Here is a 21,519-nt window from a genome sequence, read left to right on the forward strand (position 1 = left end):
CAGGAGGAGAAGGGGACGACAGAAAATGAGACGGTTGGATGGCATCACCGATTCAATGGACATGGGTTTGAGTAAACTCCGGGAGTTGGTGATGGACAGGGAGGCCTGGCATGCTGCGATTCATGGGGTCACAAAGAGTCCGACACTACTGAGTGACTAAACTTAACTGATTTTCTTATTAAGTACGAGTGTAAAAGGAATTTATTCTTATAACAATTAACTGGCTCCAAGATATCATAACATCACACTTTAAACAGTGGAAAGCACTGAAAAAGTTATGATTTAAGGAAAATGGATCAAATAATACTATGACTCGGGGAACTCAAACAGGGACTCTGTAATAATCTAGAAGGATGGGATGGGAAGGAGATGGGAGTGAGGTCCAAGAGGGATAGGACATGGGTGTACCTATGGTTAATTCTTGTTGATGTTTGACAGAAAACAACAAAATTCTGTACAGCAGTTTTCCTTCAATTAAAAAATAAATTAATTAAAAAAAACTATAATCTCAGTACAGAATACTTCAGATTGTCTTTGAACTTGGGAAAAAATAGAATATAGAAAAATTGAAAAATAATAAACTGAAATTTAAGGCACTTTATTTCTATCACCTTAAACATTTTCAAAGTAACCTACTACATGTACTATATCTACCAACAAGGCACCAACACCCCTCACAGGTAGTCAACATAGATGTCAGATAGTTTCTATATTTTGTGGAACTTTCTTACTTTTCAAAAAGAAAGGCTGGTGTGAGCTGGACTGAGACAGGGAAATGCAATCAACAGATGGGGAAGAGGTTTTACTAGAGCAGGACTGGTAGTAAATGAAGTCAAGGGAGAGCCTGTTCACCTAAACACAAGGCCCCAGGAAATGGACATGTGAGCTGTCCCACAGCAAGGACTGAACCACGTGATTCCTAATGCACACACTGCTGATGCCCAGATTTATGTATGTTGGTTTCCTGTGTGATGAGACATTTTGTTGTTGTTCAGTGGCTCAGTCATGTCTGACTATTTGTCAGACTGCAGCGCACCAGGCTTCCCTGTCCTTTACCATCTCCTGGAGTCTGCTCAAACTCATGCCCATTGAGTTGATGATGTCATCCAACCATCTCATCCTCTGTCTCCCCATTCTCCTCCTGCCCTCAATATTTCCCAGCATCAGGGTCTTTTTCAATGAGTCAGCTCTTCTCATCAGGTAGCCAAAGTACTGCAGCAGTAATAGCTTCAGCAGTCTTTCCAATCAATATTTAGAGTTGATTTCCCTTAGGATTGACTGGTTTGATCGCCTTGCTGTACAAGAGACTCTCAAGAGTCTTCTCCAGCACCACAGTTCAAAAGCGTCAACTCAGCCTTCCTTACGGTCCAACTCTCACATCCATCCGTGCCTACTGGAAAAACCATAGCTTTGACTATATGGACATATGAGACATACTTCTTCCCTAATAAAGATACTATCAATGTCAACAATTTGACTGCATGATTTCATCCCAGTTTTGATGTAACAGACCATATACTTAATTCCATATCCTAGAATCTAAGCTGTTTTTGTTTTTGTTTTTGTTTTTTAACAGAAGCAACACTTTGACGATTCATTTTGAGGATTTTATCTACTGTGCTCTGTTAACCTTTGAATGATAAAGTGCTTCATTTTCAGGTACACTCCTGTTATATTTGTGGAGTTGCCTTTGCACCCCAATCAACACTAATTTCTGATGAACTTTTGTCAGTTTATAGTAAGTTAGCGAGTTTTCAGTATATGAAAAATGTATTTTCAGCATATTTTGAAAAATAACCAAGATGAGATGGGCAGCATTCACAGGACTGTCTCCCTTCTGAATGTCCATCTCTCCCAAGGAAGAAGGAAGAAACAGAAACTAGTGGACTTTAAAAGAGGAAACATAGTGGTTTCCTTCTACTCACTCTCAGACTAACTCTGTGAGTTTGGGTTCACATATCCAGTTTGGCATCACTTACAAACTAGTAACTAGGGTTTTGAGTTCACTTAAAAATTGATCTCACTGATTTAGTGATACCTCTTAGAGTGATGGGCTTCCCAGGTGGTGCAGTGGTAAAGAGTCCTCCTGCCAATGCAGGACATGTAAGATATGTGGGTTTGATTCCTGGTTTGGGAAGATTCCCTGGAATAGGAAATGGCAATCCACTCCAGTATTTCTTGCCTGGAAAATTCCACGGACAGATGAGTCTGGAGTGCTACAGTTCCATAGGAGATCACAAAGAGTCAGGCATGACTGAGCATGCACATGCATACACTTAGAGTGATTAATCATAGCATTATTCTTTTTCTCTACAAATTATTTCTTTATCACATTTGTATGTTTTTCAATGAAAGATTCTTTACAACAGTCATAACGAAGCAATTCCTAGAGAAACACAATGATGGGATGATTTCTCTGAGTGTTATCACCAAAGCTAACATGGTCAATTCCAGAAGCTATACATGGAAACCATACATTTCACTTTTGAAATAAACTCATGTTTATTTCCTTTTATAGAAACCTCCAAATGTAGTTTAAATAAAGGTAGATCTTAGTATTATCTACCACTTGTACCACCTCATTATTTTTAGAATTTAGATTAACTGCCCCTCTGTCCATGGAACAATATATTTTGAAATTCTAGACTAATTTTTCTACCTGAGAATCCATGAAAAAAGATATCAAACTTGGAAACAAACACGAAAATAATTAACTAGTACTTCCAGTTTTTTTTAAGATGTCATAATTTCACCATTAAATAGTCCTGTGAGTTCAAGATCAGCAGATCATCCTACCTTTGTTTCACATTTGATGGTTAACTAATCTCCCCACCTCTTCTCTTAGAGTTTCACTATAAAAAGACTCACAAACTTAAATGAAATCAGAGGTGCGCTTCTTTTCAGGCAGGAAAAGGTGAAGCAATAGCCCAACTTAGGAAAATAAAATCCCCACAGTTGCTGGACAGCAGGGTGGGTGTGTAAAGACTGTATGCTGACATCCTTCAGAAACCAGAATTACTGGATGGAAATTGTCAAACTCCAAAATTTGCCTGCTCACAATCAAGGCTCATCTGTATATTACAGATTTCAGAGCTTCCCTGGAAAGGTGACACTAAATGACACACACACCAACTCAAAATAACACAAACAATCAGTCACTCAGATTTGCGCAATGGAAAAAATTTTTTAAGAAATACACCACACTTCTCTGAAAAGATCAATAAAACATTTAGTAGTTATTTTTTCATGTCAAAGAGTATTTTTGCTATTTTCCTCTAAGAGTATTATAGTGTCTGGTCTTACATTTGGTCTTAATTCATTTTTAGTTTATTTCTGTATATAGTATTAGGGAGTGTTCTCATTTCATTCTTTTACATGTAGCTGTCCAGTCTTCCCAGCAGCTGGGAAGAGACTGTCTTTTTGAAAAGACTGTCTTTTCTCCATTGAAAAGAGAAAAGACCATCTTTTCTCCATTGAAAAGAGAAAAGACCATCTTTTCTCTACTGCACATTCTTGCCTCCTTTGTCATAGACTTGGTGACCATAGGTGTGTGAGTTCATCTCTGGGCTCTCCAGCTTGTTCCATTGATTTATGTTTCTGTCTTTGTGCCAGTGCCATACCATCTAGAGTACTATAGCTCTGAAGTGAGTTGACCAAAAAATTTATTCAGGTTTTCCCATAACATCCTTTGTAACAAACTTTTTGGCCAACTCAGTATCTTAAGTCAGGGAACCTGATTTCTCCAGCTTCATTTTTCTTTCTCAAGAGTGCTTTGACTATTCGAGGTCTGTGCTTCCATACAACTTATAAAAATTTGGACTCTAATTCTATGAAAAATGCCATTGGTAATCTGATAGGAATTTTACTGAACCTGTAGATTGCTTTGGGTAGTATAGTCATTTTCACAACATTGATTCTTCCAGTCCAAGAACATGGTATATCCCTCCATCCAGTTGTGTTGTCTTCAGTTTCCCTTGTCAGTATCTTATAGTGTTCTGAGTACAGGTCATTTGCCTCCTTAGGTAGGTTTATTCTTAGGTATTTTATTCTTTTTGTTGCAGTGGTAAATGGGATTATTTTCTTAATTTCTCTTTCAGATTTTTTGTTGTTAGTGTATAAGAATGCTGCTGCTGCTGCTAAGTCGCTTCAGTCGTGTCCGACTCTGTGCAACCTCATAGACGGCAGCCCACCAGACTCCCCTGACCCTGGGATTCTCCAGGCAAGAACACTGGAGTGGGTTGCCATTTCCTTCTCCAATGCATGAAAGTGAAAAGTGAAACTTAAATCGCTCAGTCGTATCCGACTCTTAGTGATCCCACAGACTGCAGCCTACCAGGCTCCTCCGTCCATGGGATTTTCCAGGCAAGAGTACTGGAGTGCATTGCCATTGTCTTCTCTGTATTAGAATGCACAGGCTTGTTTTTTAAAAGCACAAGACTGAGCTAGGTTCTATGAGAAATTAGAAGTCTGTCTACAGTTTGGACGTCTAGAGTTTGCCATCTAATTTATAAAACAATGGAAAATACACAAAGTACTTTGTATTAAAATACACAAGACAATGGAAGCTTAATAGTCAAAATTTTTCTTTAATGGTAAGGAAATTCAAAGAAGTGGAGAAAGGGAGAACATGAAACAAATAACAGAAAATTCTCTGGAAATGAACCTTTCCACATAAAAAGTGAGCAAATGCTCTAGGGTTCTGTTAGCTGCATTTATGCTACAGCATTAAAATGGCATAATCACCAATAAATAACCATTATCACATTCCAGTTATATACTCTACCTTTATAAACACTTTCCTGAGAAATGCATAGCATTTTATTGGTATAATCTGTCACATCTTTAAGTTAATAATTAAAAACTACTATTGTCTCCACATCGTGGATGTTTCCTAAGACCAGGAGAATAAAATGAACATTGGAGGGTAATTAGGGTAATTAATTCACCAGGTCACTAGTAGAATTTGATCCCACAGCTTTAACATCTAATTTAGTGTTCTGCTAAGGACAAGATACTGTATCTAGTTGCTCACACTATTAGGGAAAAAGAAAAAATAGAAACATGAGGCATTATATTGTTGGTTTTCATCACCATCATCAATACACACATTTTAAGTGCACTCATGTCATCAGTATTTTCCTAGGAGGTAAACAAAGTCAGTTCAACTGATAAGCTCCCTTTAATGACCTGCAATGTTAAAAATGTACACACATATATACTCATGCTTACACGTTACATTTAATAAATTACCTCTTCTAAGACATTCCACAGTTCCACATCCATATGATCATTAAAGGGATCCAGATTTTTCCTCATTGTTCCAGTAAATAAAACAGGTTCCTAAAATGCAACAAAATAGTGAATATTTTTACCTTAACCTCTTTTCATTTTATTTCAGTGCTTACAGAACAGAAATAAAATATAAAATATCAAAATTCACTGTGATTATTAATAATAAAGTTTCAAATGTATGTTTACAAAATAGTATCTCTAAAATAATTTTCCATTGTACAAAGTATGCTACAAAATATCCTCTGGACTATTGAACACTAACAGAAGGTAGTGTTGAAGAAGTCCTTTCATATTAAGAAAGAAACTGAAGAAGAGTAAGGAAGATTTGTTTGTTTGTTTGTTTGATTTTAAATATCTTCCTAGTAATAAATATCTGCTTAAACACAAACACACACAATGAGGATATAATTATTTGAGAAACTTTACATCAAGATCTACATAAATTAACTGTTAATCCTGGTGTGATGCTGGGAAACATCAATAGCATGATTAGTTGAAGTTTGTGCCTCAAAGCAAAATTATTAACTATTTTCACATTGCACTGAAGAATAAACTAGGATTCCTTTCTCCATTTGGTAAAACAGCCTTCTGGGTGGGGACTCTCTCCATAGATGTGAATGAACATCCCCACACGTGCAAACAGAAGTCAGCTCCTGGGGCCTGTGGCTCCTCCTTCTAAGGAGAGATCTCCCCTGGTCCTTCACCAGCTGGTCCCATGTTCTCTCACCTATGCATCAAGACAGAATGCCTCACAGAACCTCGTTACTAACTGAAAAGCCAGGAGGACCTGAAACCCATTGTGACCTGTGTCATAATAACATTATTTTAATTTAATAGCTCTTCCTATTCATCTACCTCAGGAGGAGCCACAGGTAAATTACTCTGGAAATATATGCCTCCTCTTGTGCCTCAGATGTTAAAGAGTCTGCCTGCAATGTGGGAGATCCGGGGTTGATTCCTGGGTTGGGCAGATCCCCTGGAGAAGGAAATGGCAGCCCACTCAGTGTTCTTGCCTGGCAAGTCCCAAGGATGGAGGAGCCTGGCAGGCTACAGTTCATGGGGTCACAAAGAGTCGGACAAGACTGAGTGACTGCATTTTCTTTCTTTTCTTTCTTTCTGTGTTTAAGAGAGAATCTTGTACATAAGCTCATGTAGGCCATTTAAGTTTCTTCTGGAAGGCTCTAGTAACCCAGGACACAGAATATGAGCAGCAGAGAAGAGTCCAATTGGCTCCTTTCAATGAAGGGGGCAGACCAGGGATGCACATGTATGGGAATAAGAGGAGACCTGACTCTTCCACAAGTGCGTGGGAACTGGTCAAAATCACCATGTTCAAATCCTGCCTGGCCTTAGAGCTATTCTGTTCCTCCTCATTTCACAAAAGCCTGAGAAGGAAAATGAATATAGATATTTCTTCACTCCAGCCATGAAGAAGAATGACAGCCTCCCACATCGTCTTTCCCGATTGTCCTAGTTTTAAGTCTTATAAGAGAGAAATGGATGCAGAAAACACATGGTGTGCCATCAAAAAAAAAGATGTACCCCCTAAGTAGAATCCAAAATTAGAAAGACTTTATAAAGGGAGCTTCATTTGCACATTGTTGAGCAAGCAGCCAATATGCCTCTAAAGCACTGAAAATCACAGGTCACAGGATGTTTCAAAATGATTACTGAATTGAACTGAAAAAATCACAAGAACCACATTTAAGGCCTCCTTTAAAACTCTGGAATTTAGGACCAAAGACTAAACAACCATCTAAGCAATGTAAGAGTTCCTTGTCAGGGAATAATCATCACTCTACTCCATTTAGAAAAACTTTTTATTCTTTGTAAGATTCCAACATGCAGGCAATTTCTTTTCCTTTAGCTGTTTCCATTAGATTTACACAAATGATGTCACCAGGAGAGAGGAGACTGGTCTGCGATATTCCTCCACCTTCCCTCCAAGGCTCTAAACTATGGCAGGATTTTACTCTGGGGCCCAAAACAAGAGTCTCTTCAAGCATTCGTGTTTGAGGAGATAAAGGACTTGAAAAAGGCCAGCTTAAGTAATCAGCTTTGAGCCCAACTGGGAAAAGTGAGATGGGGTCTCTCTGCTTACAGTGATGACAGGAATGCTTCTTTGCCCATCCTGGCTTACATGACCTGACCATTTTTTCTCTCAGGTTCCTCTCATAAAGTAAGTTCACATCCTGTTAAGACATCTAAGGTAGGAAGCATCCACCTGGTTTTCAAAGTATAGTCTATAAAAGTGTTATCTAAGATAGTCTATGAAAAAAAATCAGCTTATTTTTTAAAGACCTTTCTTCTTCCTTAAACAATGAAAAGCCTCACAGTATTAGCACATTTGTGAAGGGCCATTTTGGGGATTCAGGAGAACAGGCACAGTGTCCCCATTTAAAGTTCAATCACCAATTTCATAATTAGAGCCTCTATTTATTGTTAACTCCCTCACCTTCTCTTCAGAATACTCCTTGAAGAGGATGAAGTTCTTCAAAGACTAGGGGACTAAAGCAGGATTCTTTGCAGAAGGAGGAGTCCCTCACTTCTGAGACCCTGACCAGCACCTGCAGCTGCTTCAGACTGAGCTTTCATCAGAGCCCTCAGACACTATGTAGGCCTTAAGGAGGTTCTGTTAATTATCACCAAACTACTGCTGAATGTCATACAAAAAAACAGAAATTGAGCATTTCCCATTGTAATAAGGGTCCCCGCTCAAGTCTATACCATCACTGTAAAAGCATATATTGAGAATTATGCATGTTTATTTAGCAGTATTAACTGGAAGAATATAGTTTAGTAAATAAGACTATTTCTCTCTGCTAAGACATTTCAAAATCAGTAAAATTTTAATCAAAACTTGCTGAATAAAAAGAATGACTAATTAAAACATTAACTGATTGAAGTTATATTTTTCTTTAAAGCCAGCAGGCAATTTGTGATCAGTCTGTTTTAATATGTCAGAGTGTTTTATGCATGGTGTTCATTTCAGTTTCTACTCATTCTACTTCCAACATTTGCCAAATAAGAAACCATTATCTTCAAAAAGTAATAAATGTGCTCACAGTAGACATATACCACAAGGGCAAATAAGGGTCAAATCAGTGATCACTTCTGATAGATATTATTAAATTACTCACCTCTAAGCAATAAAGTTAATGAATTAATCTTATAAATAAGTGCAGGCAGAACACTTCATTGTAGAGATTTATGGTAGGAGACACAACCTTCATGTAAATATACACTAAATTTATTGTCTCATGTGTATTTTTTCTGAAAGTACACAATTAAACCCCATATAATAAGAGTAAGTGGCTCAATAGGTAAAGAATCCACAATGTAGGAGACATGGGTTGGATCCTTGGGTCAGGAAGATCGCCTGAAAAAGGGAACAGCTATCCACTCCAGTACTCTTGCCTGGAGAACCCCATAGACAGAGGAGCCTGATGGGGTACAGTCCACGGGATCACAAAGAGTCAGACATGACTGAGTGCACACTTGCAGAGCTGGCACCACAGAGTCAGGAAAACAGACACTTATTCAATGTAATATTTTAAATGAAGCATTAGATTAAAAACTGTCTTTCATCATGGTTTAAAGTTTACACTATTTAAATTTATCATTTGTGCTATATTCTGTAGTAATTTTTCCCTTTCTCACTAAAATACCACAAGTTCATATTGGGTGTGTGTGGAGAAATTAACTGACAAAATAGCGTCATTCAGGCTCTCCTGCCCCACTCTCTCCCCCCCTCTTACCTTGTGTTCTGTAAACAACCTCCCTGCTGACCTTGGTAGCACTGGGCCTGAGCACCCACTTGATCATGGGCTACTTTTGTTTGTCTTAATATAACAGTAGTCTTTGAAGACCTGGCTGCTGCTGCCCAGAGAGAAAAAACCTTTGTGTAGTCCCCACAGCTCCTCAAGTCTTCTTCCAGCTTCCCCAGTGACACCTTATCTACCCTGGGTCCAATGAACCAAGTGAGTGGCAAGACAGTGTGTGACCCAAAAATGGCCACTCTGAATCAGAACATTTAATGTAGTAAATTGATAATCCCTCAGCATAACTGCAGGACTGGAAACAGCAATCATACTAAACCTTTCGTAAAGGGTGCTAGAAGACAAGCCTCTCATTATTTTACAAAGGCTAACCACTAGATTTCAGATGCTTAAACAACCTGGGATGAAGGCAAAAAACACACAAGTGGTTACAAACAAAGCAGATAAAGCACAGCACTGTGCCCTGATCATCTCAGTCCCAAACCAGGAAACTGCCTTCCACTAAAGTATATTCTCAAGTGTATCTACCACTGCTGCTTCCTTCATAAAATGTAGAAAGGCTATGTTTTCATTTCTAATCTGAGTAGAAAGGCTACATTCTCATTTCTAATCTGAGCACCTTATTTAAAGGCAGCTAGTGTCTCTTGTTTCAAGAACGTGAGAATCACATGAAGTTGCTTTAATCTTGTTTTCTTCTTCTTCTTCTTTTTTAATCCTAAACCCTCTGAATGAACTGATCATCACCCATAAAGTGAGTGAAGGTCGCTCAGTCGTGTCCGACTCTTTGAGACCCCATGGACTATGCAGTCCATGGAATTCTCTAGGCCAGAATACTGGAGTGGGTACCCTTTCCCTTCTCCAGGGATCTTCCCAACCCAAAGATCGAGCCCAGGTCTCCCACAATGCAGGTGGATTCTTTATCAGCTGAGCCATAAGGGAAGCCCAAGAATACTGGATTGAGTAGCCTATCCCTTCTCCAGTGGATCTTCCCAACCCAGGAATCGAACCATGGTCTCCTCCATTACAGGTGCATTCTTTACCAACTGAGCCATGAGGGAAGCAGTTATGATCATCACCCATATTCAGATGAAAACATTCTTTTCCAAGAAAGGAAAAAGAATTTAAGTCCCATGAAGTCCTTCAGGAACTCCAGGAAGTAGTTCCATGGGATTTAATGGAGACCTCAGTGTCAGGAACAAAGGGCCAACTGCATTAGGCTAGATTCTAGCTGTATATCTTAACAACAGTAAAGAAATGTATAGTAATCCACCTATTTTCTTTTTCTCAACAAGAAAAAATGGAAAGAAAGCCAGGTAATCACAGAGAAGTCAGAGAGACAGCTCTAGTTCACCTTCAACCTGCTGCAGAAAACTCACAGAACAGAAATAAGAAAGAGCAGAGAGGGCTGTTTAACAACTACCATGTTTTTGCTTTGATTTTAAAAAAAACCTATTAAATATAAAAATGAATCTGATTAATCATGATAAAGATGATGGCTGCTGATTTGTGCCAACACTTGCTGTGCAAACATAAATACTGAATGTGCATGGAATCCCTCTTCAACTGCAAATATTTCCTTTGTGCCAACAGCATAAGGGGCTCACGGTCCAGAGAATCATCTGAAGAGGTTCTGAAATTCATTTTCCAGATCCTTTCAGATAAGCAGCTACTCCTGAATATAATCTCTCCTTGATATTCTTTCTGCAGAGAATACTTAAAACTAAATACTTCAGGTTGTGAGCACAAAGGATACATACACTTCAGCTACCTGTTCTGTTTAAAGAAATTATTTAGGAAGCAGTTTCATTTTTGCTTTTTACTGAAACTGTGAACACAAAGTGAGGAGTACTTTCTTGAGAATACAGTATTTGTCTCTGAAAGTTCCCTACCGGACTCCAGGACCGATGGTCTATGTCACCACTCCCCTACCCCACTTCTGATCTGCTCATGGTGGGGTCAACAGTGATGGGGGTGAGCCTGGGAGACAGAGAGTGAGAGATGACCCTGGAAGCTCACCACTGCTCCTAGGATCACAGGGGAGCAGGGAACTAAGCAGGATAATGCAGGCCTGGATCACCTAAGTGGGGCAACTCACAGAAACAGCTCCCCCTCTACAGAGTCTGCTGTCAGCTTCCCAGGTTCCCTAAATCAGGATGTTGAGACACAGGCATCATTGCTTCCTATTCATTTCAGAAGAAAAGGGATGTAAGCTCTTTGTACTTAAACAAGTAGCTTAATTAACCAAACCAACAGATTTTCTCCACCTCCACAGCCAGCTAGACATTGTAAAGAGAAAGGGCTTTTGGCTGGGGAGGAGCGAGATTTTGAGTATCTTTCTCTGACACTTATTAGCCCATGATGTATAAGTGAATAAATCTGTTTCTAAACAGATACTGTCCAAATAACAAACATAACATTAGGAGTAGTATCTTCCAGTTTTGTTCTATACTTATTCATGTTTGTTATGGTTTGGGGAATCCTTTTGAGTGGGTTGGTAGGAAAAAATGGGAAAATATCTGATGAGAACATCATTCAATTCAACAAACATTTTTAAAAAAGGACAGTTTATTAGCTATTTGGTTCAGATTATGTTACAAATCTCCCTGAGCCCTAATTCCATTACTGGAAAACAGGCTCTGCTGTGAGAACCTGAAACAACAATGAAGCTCCTAAAGTGATGTTAACATGGACCAGAAGCCCAGTCCAAAGGGATGACAATGAGGAGCCATGTCTGGAAACTGCAGGTACAGTCAGTGAATCGTGATATCAATTGTGGGCTTGTGACCATCCTTTTTTCTTTTGTATGAACTAAAATAGAACATAGATAATAGAACATATTGGAGCACAGCGCAAGAATAACATTGTCTCATAAAATTTTTGTTTCTCGTGTCTCAGTATGTGTGTGTATGTGTGTGTGAGAGAGGGAGATGTTTGCACAAGCATGAAATCACAATATGAAAAAGTCTGACTGTGGATCACAGTCAACAGCATGTTGAAGTCACTAACAGAACAGTTAGCTGCTCAGGCTCTGGAGTTGGGAATCTCCTCAAATTTGAATGCTGCTTGTATATTTTGTAAATTGATTCCTTGTTGGTTACATCATTCGTAAGTACTTTCTGCTGTTCCATAGGTTGTTTTTTGTTTTGTTTATGGCTTCCTTTGCTTTGCATAAGTTTTTACATTTAATTAGGTCTCATTTGTCTATTTTTGCTTTTGTTTCCTTTACTGCAGGAGATGGAACCAAGAAAATATTGCTGTGATTTATGTTAAATAGTATTTGGCCTATGCTTTCCTCTAGGAGTTTTGTACCTGGTCTTACATTTAGGTCTTTAATTCATTTTAAGTTTATTTTTGTATATGGTGTTAGAGAATATTCTAATTTCATTCTTCTGCATGTTGTGTCCAGATTTCCCAGCATCACTTATTAGAGAGACTCTCTTTTCTCCCTTGTATTATATAGTCTTACCTTCTTTGTCTTAGATGAATTGACCATAAGTGTGTGGGTTTATTTCTCAACTTTCTATCCTACTTCACTCATCTCTATGTCTGATTTCTGTGCCATCACCATTCTGTTTCCATTAAAGTAGCTTTTGAAGTATGGTCTGAAGTCACAGTGTGTGATTCCTCCAGGTCTGTTCTTCTTTCTAAAGGCTGTTTCTAGTACTCAAAGTTTTCTGTATTTCCATACAAATTTTAACCTTTTTTGTTCTTGTTTTATGAAAAATGCTATTGTTAATTTGATAGGAATTGAACTCAATTTGTAGGGTGCCTTGGCTAGTATGGTCATTTTAACAGTATTGATTCTTCCAATTTAAGAACATGGTATATCTTTCCAACTGTTCACGTTGTCTTAAATTTAATCAGTGTCTTATAGTTTTCTTTTGTCTCCTTAAGTAGGTTTATTCTGAGGTTCTTTTTCTTCATTTTCTCATGCAATGATAAATGGGTATTTCCATTAATTTCTCTTTCTGCTTTCTTGTTGTTAATGCATAGAAGTGCAACAGATTTCTGTATATATAACAGCTTATACATCTCAATATCAAAAAAACAAACAACTCAATCAAAAAACAGACAGAAGACCTAAGAAGAAATTTCTCCAAATAGGAAATACAGATGGCCAAGAGGGACATGAAAATATGCTCAATATCACTAATTATTAGATAAATGCAAACTCAAACTACAATGAGGTATTACCCGACATCAGACAGAATGGCCATCATTAAAAAACCTACAAAAAATAAATAATGAAGGAGGTATGGAGAAAAGGGGACCCTTATACACTGTTGGTAAATTGGGAATGTAAATTGGTGCATTATGGAAAACAGTAAGAAAATTTCTTTAAAAGAAAAATACAAGAGTTATCATATGACCCAGCAAACCCATTCCTGGCCATGTATCCAGAAAAGACAGAAACACTAATTCAAAAGATACATGCACCCCGATGTTCACAGCAGCACTAGCTACAAGACATAGAAGCAACCTAAATGTCCACTGACAGATAAGCTGATAAATCAGTTGCTTCCCTGTCTTGTAAGTAGTGCTTATAAGACATTAAGCACCTCTTTATCAGTTCAACAGATAAAAGCACCTCTTTATCAGTTCATCTGTCAATGAACATTTAGGTTGCTTCCGTGTCTTGTTAGTAGTGCTAACAAGTAGTATGCATATATATATATGTGTATGTATGTATATATATATATATACACACACACACATATACACAGTATATACACACAAAAACACACACATGGAATATTACTCAGTCACAAAGAAGAATGAAATAATGCAATTTGTAGTAACATGGATGGACCTAGAGATTATCATATCAAGTAGGTCAGACAGAGAAAGACAAATATAGTATGATATCTCTTATATGTAGAATCTAAAAAAGATGATAGAAATGAACTTATTTATAAAACAGAAATAAGCTCACCAACATAGAAAACAAACTAAAGATTATCAAAGGGCAAAGCAGGGGGGAGGGATAAATCAGGAATTTGTGATTAACAGATACACACTACTGTATATAAAAAAATGAACAAGGATCTATTGTATAGTACAGGTAACTATACTCAGTATTTTGTAATAACCTATAATGGAAAAGAGTACGAAAAAGAATATACCTACTCACACACAGTATGTATACACACATACATATATATAAAGTTGAATCACTTTGTTGAACACTTGAAACACTGTAAACAACCATACTTCAACTTAAAAAAAATAAACAGACATACACAGAATTCAAATCCTGACTTTGCTGCTTGCTGCTTACCTGGGCAGTGGGTTAAGTTCACGGTTGCTGTTGTTTAATCACTAAGTCATATCTGACTCTTTTGCAACCCCATGGACTCTAACTGCCAGCCTCCTCTGTCCATGGGATTTCTCAGGCAAGAATACTGGAGTAGGTTGCCATTTCCTTCTCCAGGGAATCTTCCCAACCCAGGGATCAAACCCATGTCTTCTGCATTGGCAGGAAGATTCTTTACTGCTGAGCCACCAAGGATGCTCTAAACTCACATGTCTTGGTTTTTAAATCTGTCAGATAAGGAAAACAGGAGGATTGTGAGGATTAACTAGGACATGGTAGTGAAAGAAAGTGAAGTTGCTCAGTCGTGTCCAACTCTTTGCGACCCCATGGACTGTAGCCCACCAGGCTCCTCCATCCATGGAATTTTCTAGGCAAGAGTGCTGGAGTGGGTTGCCATTTCCTTCTCCAGGGGATCTTCCCAACCTGGGGATCAAACCTGAGTCTCCTGCATTGCGGGCAGATGCTTAACCATCTGAGACACCAGGGACATGGTAGGGATAAAGGCTAAAACCTGTTAAGGACTCCACAAACCTTTGGAAATATTACTAATACCTGTGTAGCTTGTCAGAGTCTGCAACAAGCACTGGAGCAACAGAAATGAGAGACACAGGCCCCGTCCTCAAGGACAGGGAGATCATAGTCAAGAATGTGGGGAGGGCCGAGAAAAAAGCCAGAGGTCTTGGTGGGGGACTGGAAAGTATGAGTGGGTACAGGGTGGTGGTCAGGAAAGAAGCTAGTGGGAGGGGAATATGATATCAAAACAAAATTAAAAATTGATATTCTCTCCTCTTGTTCCTCATAGAAAAGAGCTTAGACATATTTTTCTGTTTTACTTTTCCCCAAAACTTCTATTGTGTGTGTCAGGTTGGTGGGGGGTGTTTTTCTGGTTTTTATTTTTTGCTTTACTGTTTAAATTTATATAAATAATTTGGTTTATAACCAATAAATATAAAGAAAATCACATACAAAAAAACCATAAATAGAAATTGAAAAGCAAAATTGTTTCCAGAATGTGTTACTCTTTTTATTTAAGTAGAAATAATCTCTGAAAGTCCAGTGCCCTAATCCTTAAGAATAATGATCATTACTACTGACTGAGCTTTCTCAAGAACCAGATATGGGACACAAACATTTTCTCACCCAGCTACATCTTCACAACACATCTCTGCAGTAGTAATTCCTAGATCTAGCTTAAGGACAAGGAGTCTGAAATTTGGAAACTGAGTGACACCAAATCCTCACAGTCATAAGAGGCAGAGCAGGAATTAAAATGTGGGTCATGTTGACATTTGGTCTAAACCCTTAAACATTCTATCCCTGGCTTCCTTCTGTATCATTTCCTGAGAACTTTACACATTGCGGGGTCTCTCCAGAAACTCTCTTTAATCAACCAACATTGTGCCTTGGAGACAAAGGCATATAAAGTGGAATAATAAGTTTTGTAGTTATAATGGTTGGTGATCATTATCTACCTGAATACAAAGTTTAGCACTGCTTTGTAATCACGTTCTCCCCCTCCTCCGGAGTGTGTACACAGAGCATGATCAAAAGTAGGGTGGAGACTGATGGAATAGAACCAAAACCTGGTGATGTCAAGGGATGTTTAGTCTTCTCTCATATGTGATTCCAAATATTACCAGCAGGGCCAAGAATCATCCCATTTTTCTTTATTGATAAAGTTCTCTTATATACACAAGCATACAACCTTTTTTTTTATATTAAGAGGTATTAAAATAACACAGGGCACATTTATAGATTCTTTCATCTGAGGATATAAAAGGACTTAGACACATCCACTATTTCTGCTAACTAGTCTCATTTGATTCATTTCAGAGATTGGTACAATTACAATCAAAACTTGGGAATCTAAACTCCTTGCATTCTACTGCAACCACTAAGTCATGAATCTGGTAGCCAGAGGAAATCTTTAAATATAAGGGTTACAGGTGCTGAAAATTTCTTCCCATTTTTCCTGAAAGGGATATCTTTTAAAAACTATTTTTAAACTGTGGCAAAATAGCGTGGCTCAGTGGTAAAGAATCTGCCTGCCAATGCCTGCAATGCAGGAGATGTGGGTTTGATCCCTGGGTTGAGAAGCTCTGGAGGAGGAAATGGCAACACACTCCAGTATTCTTGACTGGAAAATCCCCATGGACAGAGGAGCCTGGTAGGCTATAGTCCATGTGGTGCAAAAAGTCAGACATGACTTAGTGACTCAACAAGAACACATAATATTTACCACCTTAATGACTTTATGTGTACATTTAAGTGGTATTAAATACATCCCCATTATCGTACAGCCATCACCACCATCCAGCCACAGACTCCTTCCATTTTGCACAAGTGAAACTCTATAGCCATTAAACAACTCCCCTCCCTGCAACTCCAGGCACCCACCGTTCTTCCTGTCTCTATGAACTGACTAATCCAGGTACTTCATATTAATAGAATTATACAGCAATTATCATCTGTGACTGGCTTATTTCACTTAACATAGTTTACTCAAGGTTCATCTTTGTTGCAGCATGTGTCAGAATTGGCTTCCTTTCTAAGGCTGAATTATATTCCATTGTGTATATATATATATATATACACACGATGTTTTGCTTTTCCAGTTATCTGTCAATGGAACCTTAGGTGACTCCATGTTTTTGCTATTGTGAATAATGCTGCTATGAACACAAATATATAGAGATCTCCGCATGACCCTGCTTTCAATATTTGGGGTATATATCCTAAAATAGAATTGCAGGATCATATGATAATTCTGGTTCCAAATTGGGAAAGGAGTATGTCAAGGCTGTATATTGTCACCCTGCTTATTTAACTTATATGCAGAGTACACAGGACTGGAAAAGGTCAGTTTTCATTCCAATCCCAAAGAAAGGCAATGCCAAAGAAAGTTAAAACTACTGCACAATTGCACTCATCTCACACACTAGCAAAGAAATGCTCAAAATTCTCCAAGCCAAGCTTCAACAGTACATGAATCATGAATTTCCAGATGTTCAAGCTGGATTTAGAAAAGGCAGAGGAACCAGATATCAAAGTGCCAACATCCGCTGGATCATCGGAAAAGCAAAAGAGTTGCAGAAAAACATCTACTTATGCTTTATTGACTATGCCAAAGCCTTTGACTGTGTGGATCACAACAAACTGGAAAATTCTTACAAAGATGGGAATACCAGATCACCTGATCTGCCTCCTGAGAAATCTGTATGCAGGTCAAGAAGCAATAGTTAGAACCGTACATGGAACAACAGACTCATTCCAAACCGGGAAAGAAGTTCGTCAAGGTTGTTTATTGTCACTCTGCTTATTTAACTTATATGCAGAGTACATCATGCGAAATGCTGGCCAGGATGAAGCACAAGCTTGTATCAAGATTGCCTAGAGAAATATCAATAACCTCAGACATGCAGATAACGCCACCCTTATGGCAGAAAACAAAGAAGAACTAAAGATCCTCTTGATGAAAGTAAAAAAGGACAATGAAAAAGTTGGCTTAAAACTCAACATTCAGAAAACTAAGATCATGCCATCCAGTCCCATCACTTCATGGCAAATAGATAGGAGAAACAATGGAAACAGTGAGAGACTTTATTTTCTTGGGCTCCAAAATCACTGCAGATGGTGGCTGCAGCCATGAAATTAAAAGACACTTGCTCCTTGGAAGAAAAGTTATGACCAACCTAGAGAGCATATTACAAAACAGAAGCATTACTTTGCCAACAAAGGTCCATCTAATCAAAGCTGTGGCTTTTCCAGTAGTCATGTACAGATGTGAGAGTTGGACTATAAAGAAAGCTGAGCACCAAAGAATGGATGCTTTTGAACTGTGGTGTTGGAGAAGACTCTTGAGAGTCCCTTGGACTGCAAGGAGATCCAATCAGCCCATCCTAAAGAAGATCATCATGAATATTCATTGGAAGGACTGATGTTGAGGCTCAAACTCCAATACTTTGGCCACCTGATGTGAAGAACTGACTCATTTGAAAAGACCCTGATGCTGGGAGAGATTGAAGGCAGAGGAGAAGGGGATGACGGAGGTTAAGAGGTTAAGATGGTTGTATGGCATCACCGACTCAATGGACATGAGTTTGAGCAAGCTCTGGGTATTGGTGATGGACGGGGAAGCCTGGCGTGCTGCAGTCCATGGGGTCGCAAAGAGTTAGACATGACTGAACTACTGTACTGAACTGAACTGATGATAATACTATTTTTAACTTTCAGCAGTTTCTATTGTGCATATTTATATAATTCAGCCTCTAAAACACTCCCTAAAAATCATATTTCTTTAGCAAGAAGAATAAAAACAATGAACTAAAAAAAAAACCCATACAAAATAAACAAAAACAAAGAATCAGAACAAAGGAAAACAGAATCAAAGCCCAGGAAGAGATGATCAATTCAAAGCTTCATCATCACAACCATCATGTATGGGGTCTACATGAAGCACTGCACATGCACTGGCCCATTTAGCCCTCACATCAGCTCAATGAGTTGGACTGTTAGCTGCCTTGTAAGGGAGAAAAAACTGAGGTACAGAAAGATGGAATTCCAAGTCCCCTGTTCTAACTCATTATTCTGCACTGCCTCCCTGGTTAAAATAATTTACTAATAGCTGAATTCTAAAAGACTCCCCAAAGCATCTATACATCCTATAATCCTCAAAGCCCCACAGTTTCACAGAAAGTCCTCCAGGGAGATAATCACGCTTGAAAAAGTGGCTTTATTTCCTACAACAAAATTCCATCATTAAAACACAAAATTCTGTTTTCCCTATAGGAACCTCTCCAGTGCTACACAAACCAGTTATCATTTTGCCTTAGAATTATGTGGTTATCAATAGACAAAATCATGACACCTAAAAAAATCTAAGTCCAGAAATCTGTCTGGGTCAGCTATTAAATAACATGCACACAAAAGAAACAAATGAATGAATAAACAAAGTTTGGTATCTGATAAAATGCCTATTGAAAATACCTACTGCTAAAAATATTCTCTATTGGGAGAAAAAGGACCAACCCTTCATGCAATTTGAAAAAAAACAATCAAATTAAAAGCAATTAAATCAGGTGCCTCATAAAAAGAACACATGAGAATACTCTGATGTGCATACCTGAGGTGCAACTGTCATTTTCTTCCTTAAATCGTGAAGTCCAATTTCATTTGTCCAGATGTCATCAACCAGAATTCCACCTTCAGGCTCTGACACTCTAAGAAGGGCAGCGATGACAGAACTTTTTCCAGCTCCTGTTCTTCCCACAATGCCAACCTGTGAAGAGATCCAGGAAGGATTAAGAATTAACAGTATACAACCAACCTAGCAGAAAATCTGATTGCTGAAGATGATTTTAGAAAGTTCTATATAAAGAGTAGTCTCTAAGTTTCTCAAACATGGATGGCACTATTGATATTTTGTTGAGGGGATGGGGGACTACCCTGTATATTTCTGGAGGGTTAACAGTAGCCTTGGACTCTACCCACTGGATACCAGAAGCACCCCACAAACTATGGCAACCAAAAATTTCAGGCATTGACAAATGTCCCCTGGTTGGGACCCCATGGTCACAAGACAAGTGAAAACTAACAGAATCAATACACTAGCATTGAAAAGCCAACAGTCTTCTAAGTGGTCCGTAAGAAGTCAGCTTATAAATTAGCTTTATCCCTACCTGTCTGGGTATTTTGACTTTTAGAATTATATGGGTAATTTTACAGAGATGTCAAGTCTAGTCAGAAGTGTGATACATAACCAAATACTCACTTTTTCAGGGATCTGTTATTTAAGAGGAATTATTCTTTGGTAGAGAAATTAAAACACTTATGTTAAATATTTTGATTATATTCTATCTTGAAAGGAAACATCTTAAAATTATAAAATGCAGTTCTCAGTGTCTTAAAAGACAGTGGCCAATAGACAGAATACACATAATGAGTCAATGACAACACAAACAATGTTTGCTATTTATATGGGGCCTTTCATTTGAGCAGCTCAAAAGGCATTTTATAACAAATTAATACTTACAACTGAATCTTGGAAAGATACATGTCAAGAGTCAGTCTAGTTATTAAAACCAGAACAGAGATAGGGAGTTTGGGTTTGACATGTACACACTGCTATATTTAAAATGGATAACCAACAAGGACCTACTGTATAGCACAGTCAGCTCTGCTCAATGCTATGTAATAATCTAAATGGAAAAGAATTTGAAAAAGAATACACACATGTATACGTATAACTGAATCACTATGCTATACACGTTAAACTAACACACCACTGTTAATCAACTATAATATAAAATTTAAAGATTTTTTTAAAAAGCAGAGAAAAACTAAGTGTACTAACAGTAAGATTAAAGAGTCTGTATAATATAGGTAAATGTTGGTGGGGAATAAAACTATACTGTAAAGACTCGCTTTTAACTGTGTGCATTTAATATGTATGCAGAGACTTTTTTTTTTTCTGACCAATGAGCTTGCTCAACTGCAAATTCCCTGGTGGGAGCTTCCCAAGAGATGATTTCATCTCTATTTAGGGATTTGGGATCAATGAAGGGTGTAAGACATGTGTTCAATCATTTGTCAATTAACTCAGTAAATTTTTAAAACTCTTGGATTCAAACAGAGAACTAAATTTTTCTGAGCACTGTTATCAGAATGCCCATGCTCAGAACCTTTCATATTTTCTCACTTGAATGTCTCCAAAGTATTGAATCTTAAGTCTGTAAAATCAGTCATGGCATTTAAAAAAATAATTTATCATTACAGAGGTTAAATGTAAGAAAAGAGGGCTTACCTAATTTTATTATCTTTGTAGTCATTTTGTACCTTATATTAAACTCTAATTTATATAATATAGATGGACCAGTCTCTGTACATAGGCAGGTCTAGGGTATGTATGGATATATATGTGTGTGTGTGTATATACACACACACACACATGCACACACACACATATATATATATATACAAAACGCCTGTGCTCTGTGCACAGACAGACCTCAAAGATATTGCAGAGTTGATTCCAGACCACCTCAATAATATAAATATCACAATATTGACACTATGTTATAGTCTACATTATGTCTACAATGTACATACCTTAATTTTCAAATACACTATTGTTAT

At 38.0% G+C, this 21,519-nt stretch overlaps 1 protein-coding gene across 2 annotated transcripts in view; it reads right to left on the reverse strand.

Moving 5' to 3' along the window:
* LOC122447587 (ATP-binding cassette sub-family C member 4-like) overlaps nucleotides 1-21,519 on the reverse strand; it is a 405,286-nt gene that overhangs the window by 18,937 nt on the left and 364,830 nt on the right. For both annotated transcript variants that reach the window (XM_043478281.1, XM_043478282.1), the window contains 2 exons: nucleotides 19,508-19,663; nucleotides 5,251-5,340 (listed from right to left, as the gene is read on the reverse strand). In XM_043478281.1, coding sequence (XP_043334216.1) covers nucleotides 5,251-5,340; nucleotides 19,508-19,663 — 246 coding nt within the window. The remainder of the gene's footprint in view (nucleotides 1-5,250; nucleotides 5,341-19,507; nucleotides 19,664-21,519) is intronic.

This window comes from Cervus canadensis, chromosome 9 (genome assembly GCF_019320065.1).
Source record: "Cervus canadensis isolate Bull #8, Minnesota chromosome 9, ASM1932006v1, whole genome shotgun sequence".
In the NCBI taxonomy this organism is placed as follows: Eukaryota; Metazoa; Chordata; class Mammalia; order Artiodactyla; family Cervidae; genus Cervus; species Cervus canadensis.